Raw genomic sequence first — 4,633 nt, 5'->3', positions numbered from 1 at the left:
ACCAACATCTGGTGAAAATTTCATGTCATCAGCACCTCTAGTAATATATTTACTGAGAAAAATGTTGACGTGTTCAATACTTATTTTACCCGCTGTATATATTCATATTTCTTCATATATATTCATATTTCTTCATATATATTCAAATCCTGCAGCCGTTTGAATAAAGAACAAGTACTTATTAGCACAGGATAAACAAATAATGTAACTAGATACCACATATCAGTAACTTGTATGACCCTCCATACGTACACAAAGCACCAATGCATCAGAACTCAAAATCTGAAGCTCCTATGCTGAATAGTTTTTGAGCTTTAAGCATATTTGTATGTCCGGACATCCCCTTATTAGATGGAGCCCCCTCCTCAAATATGGGGTCTATTGTAAAGCCGTTGGCTGGTGCAGTGTAGGTCAGACTCATCTACAGTGCTGATAAATTTTATGCTGATCAGTGCAGTGGTTTCCATTCTACGGTTGATCAAAAATCACTTCATATAGATAAATAAATACACAAACTGGACGGGGGGCGGGTGTCATAATAAAATAACTATTTATGTCTTATTAACAGTCAGGTTGGCTCAACAGATGGAGAAGAAAACTGAAGCTTTATTATTAAACCAGAGGAAACAAAAGGCTGACTCGGCTCTAGAAGAAAACTATTGTAAATTGTGTACAGAGACCTGAGAGGATGTTTGTTGTGACTTGGTGCAATGTAAATAAAGTGAAATGAATAAATAAATTCATTATAAAGAGAAACAGGAACAGACTGGACAAATTACAGAGAAGAATTAATGTTGGACTGATAAAAAACCCAAAACTACTGAGCAGAACACAAAGACCTGAACTGAAACACAGAGAAACTGATCAACACAACTACTGTAACTGCAGAAGGATCAAGTCAATCTTCTTATTTAACATTTAATAAAAAAATTATTTTAACATGATGAAAACCTGGAGAAACCATTCTCCTGATCCCGTCCCCCTCCACAGGTACCCCTGAGTCTCTGGCAGAGAAGGAGCTGCAGCTGCTGCTGATGATCAACCAGCTGAGTGGGCTCAGAGAGCAGCTGCTGGGGGCCCACTCTGAGCAGAGGAACATGGCCGCGCTGCTGCTGGAGAAGCAGCAACAGCAGATGGAGCTGGCCCGGCAGCAGCAGGAACAGGTACCACCCAGGACTGGCTCCATGAAGCCCACCTCAGTGTCATCAGACCAGATTTTCAGACATTTTAAACTAAAGTTCTGTACAAATGTAAATCAAATGGAGAAAAGTGTCCACATGCTGTTCAAAATACGATATATCCAGCTGAGTTATTGCTACAAGTCAAAAAGGCCAAGATAGCAGCTAAAAGCTAAAATAAGCTAAAAATAAAGCTGCTTTGCTGAAGATTTTAAAGAAAATGTTTTTGGAAAAAAAAAACTGAAGTCTTATCAGATTTTATTTTCTACATAAAACAAAACATTTACAAAGTATAAAAGTTCCAGATATTAAAAGTCATTTTGACATCTGAAAAGAACCAAACATGACAAAGATTTCAAAGACCCAACAAACATGAAGAAGAGCTGCTATCTTACCTGCTGCAGAAAGCTTCTTCAGCTGCTTCACTTCGGACAAATGATGAGCTCATGGCTAGTCTGACTGACCTGTTAGATTGGACAGAACTCTTCTTTCTCTGCTGAACATTAGAGACGTTCATGAAGACATCTGCAGGCTGTTCTGTCTGTGTCCTAAACACCGAAAAAGATTTAACTCTGAGAGGAAAGTGGGTCTAAGTGGACTCCAGGTGTTTCAAAGTAAGGGTTTCAAAACCACTACAATTTCGTATGGTATTAGTGTTTAATATTTATTTTTCCTCTTGTCTGTGCCGCTGCAGATATTTTTGCCCAAGTTTATCATACRGTCATAATTTCATACAGTCCCATGCCTAGTGTWGAATATTTATCATAACTCCAGATATGCATGGTCTGTCGACACAATTTAAAACCTGGAGAAAAGTTTGACATCGCTACTTGTAACTAAAATTGAAACAGAGTCTCAGAGAGGGCGTGTCTTTGTGGGTAGAACGATGGAATTAGGTCATGTGACGCAGTGCACATGAAGTGACTTCAGAGGGTTAAATACAGATGAAAACAATAATATTTAATGAAGTGCCTGGTCATTTAGTCACTAACACCCAGAAATAAATTCTTGTTTTAAACATCAGGGAGCTATCTACAGTGGGTAAGATGTTGATTACTAAAATCCTTTAAAGTGCCTGTGGCATGCATYTACTTCAAAAACAAAAAGTCAAAGAAAACACCTTTATACTTAAGAAAATTGCCCAAATACACATGATTTTACCCATTTTGCCTATTTTCTTTTGAATTTATCTCAGCCAAAGTAAGACAGGAAGTGACATCAAAGAGGAACTCATTAATAAAATAAAATCTTTGGTCTTTGTGTATTAAAACATTATCATTTAAATGTTAACTCTTCTTCATCTCTCTTTGATAGAGACTCAAAATAATGTAAAGAAACATCAGATTCTTCTCTACAGCCTGTGTTGTTAGTCGTAGCAATGACATGTCCACTGCAGACATTCCCCTTTGACATCACTTCCTGTTACTTCACATGCAAATATCTCAACAACTGTTCATCTCAGCGGTGTGAAATTTCTTTTGCAATAAGTTATCAATGTTATCTTTCCAAAAATGCATTTCTGTTTATCTCAAAAAATTTCATGTCACAAGTACTTTAACCCTGTTTGTGTTGGAAGTGTTGACGGCTGTTTCTTGTGCTGTAGCAGCTAAAGAACTTGTCCTGTGTCTCAGATCGCCAAGCAGCAGCAGCAGCTGATCCAGCAGCAGCATAAGATCAACCTGCTCCAGCAGCAGATCCAGGTCAGCTGCTCCTCGCACATCAGGCGCTCTGTGTGGAGGTCAGCATGTTGGAGATCACCTGTTCTTTGTCCCAGCAGGTGAACATGCCCTACGTGATGATCCCAGCCTTCCACCCAAACACCCAGCCCCTCCCCGTCACCTCTGACCCCCCCATGCCGCTGCCGCTGCAGCCCATCCCCTGCAAGCCCAGTAAGTCTCACTGCTTTCAGATCAGATTGATTCATCCAACAGAAATGATCAACTCTGCATGTGCAGCTGAGTGAAACAAGGCAGAGTTGTTCCAGGCAGAAAAAACAAGATACAGGAGCATAACCTGGAAGTTGACATACTATGTGAATGGTTTTGGACAGAGACCTGACACATTTATTGGACTTGGTTTTCTGTAAACGACATTGAACTGAATTAATAAGATAATTAAAGGGGAGCTGTGCAGTTTTTAGTCCCTTGTGTTCCTCTGAAGTATGTTTGAATCTCAGACAGGTTGTTGAGGTCTGGTCTGTGGTTCTTTCTGTCCTCCTGGTTGTTCTCATGTAAAACTGAAGGACAGTCCTCCTGGGACACAGGTCTGAAGATGTCTTTGTCTCTTCCAGCGGTGGACTACTCCATGCAGCTGCTGTCCAATTCTCATGCCACCCCCGTGAAAAGGAGCAGTGGTTCGTTCCGGCAGGTGAGTATCAGTGATGGTTTCTGTCAGCTGGGACAGTGGTGTGCTCCTGCTCAGAGAGGTGCTGAACGGGTTAAAGATCTTAAAGAAAGTGATTCCCTCAGGATTAAAGAAACAATTTGTTTTTCTGGAGCCTGAAATGCTTCAGTACCACACCACACCCACTGTTCAAAGGTTTGCTCTGTGTGCGTGTGTGTGTGTGTGTGTGTGTGCAGCACAAACTGCTTGCATGAAGTGTTCTTTAGAACAGATAGAGCCATGCAGCTTGAGTCAACAGCAGCAGTTAGAGGCTGAAGATCAGCCGAAGGTGTGACAGATGTGCTGCGACACGTTAAACACACGCCTCACCCCTCCACCTGCTGCTTCTGCTCTGTGTTCAGGAGGCCAGTCAGCCCCTCAACCTCACCTCCAAACCCAAGGGCCTGGAGCTGGGGAAGGCCTCCAGTCCTCAGGGCCTGGAGGTGGGATCCCTGGGACTGCAGGGGGCCTACAGGTCCAGAGATCTGCAGAGGGAGGTGTCCCACAGCCCACCTCGCCCCACCCTCGGTGAGTAAACCACACACAGACCTGAGGAGGACTTCGGGGGGGGTGTACCAGTATCGGACACTCCTACACCTCCAACTGGGACTCACTGGGACCAGATCTCACAGAACCACAGCTGTGTTCTCACTGATTTACCAACTGGTTGTCACTGTTTGCCTCAGGTTTTCTGGGAGATGGGGACGTGGTCACCCAGGCCATCCATGATGCCCAGCAGCTCCTGAGGAGCCACAGCAACGGAGGGAGGGACAGAGACAGGGATGGTGGAGGGAAAATGGTGAGCTAAAACTACCTCACTCTGATCTTCAGCTACTGTATAGTGCATGGTACATATGGTACATACATGGTATATATGGGGTGTATAATGTACAAATGTACATTTTTTTAGAATCAGTTTTTCACTTTATTCATTTTTTTAAAAATAACTAAATTAATTTATATAAAATAAAAATACAAACCACAAATAAAATTAGATATGTTGTCTATAGTGTATATACTCATACATATATTTGATATTTAGTGTATACTTGTATATATTTGGGGTATATACT

The 4,633-nt window shown here is 41.8% G+C and overlaps 1 protein-coding gene across 2 annotated transcripts in view; it reads left to right on the top strand.

Annotated features, from left to right (window-relative positions):
• Nucleotides 1-4,633, top strand: part of sox13 (SRY-box transcription factor 13) — a gene marked incomplete at its 5' end in the record, with an annotated part of 18,664 nt that overhangs the window by 6,111 nt on the left and 7,920 nt on the right. The window contains 6 exon segments of one of the 2 annotated variants that reach the window (XM_014023700.1): nt 991-1,163; nt 2,810-2,878; nt 2,956-3,067; nt 3,469-3,545; nt 3,923-4,088; nt 4,247-4,359. In XM_014023700.1, the coding sequence (XP_013879154.1) occupies nt 991-1,163; nt 2,810-2,878; nt 2,956-3,067; nt 3,469-3,545; nt 3,923-4,088; nt 4,247-4,359 (710 nt within the window). 2 annotated transcript variants of the gene reach the window in all.

The sequence above is a fragment of the Austrofundulus limnaeus genome, unplaced genomic scaffold, assembly GCF_001266775.1.
Source record: "Austrofundulus limnaeus strain Quisiro unplaced genomic scaffold, Austrofundulus_limnaeus-1.0 Scaffold387, whole genome shotgun sequence".
Lineage (NCBI taxonomy): Eukaryota > Metazoa > Chordata > Actinopteri > Cyprinodontiformes > Rivulidae > Austrofundulus > Austrofundulus limnaeus.
This window is presented reverse-complemented; position numbering and strand designations above follow the sequence as displayed.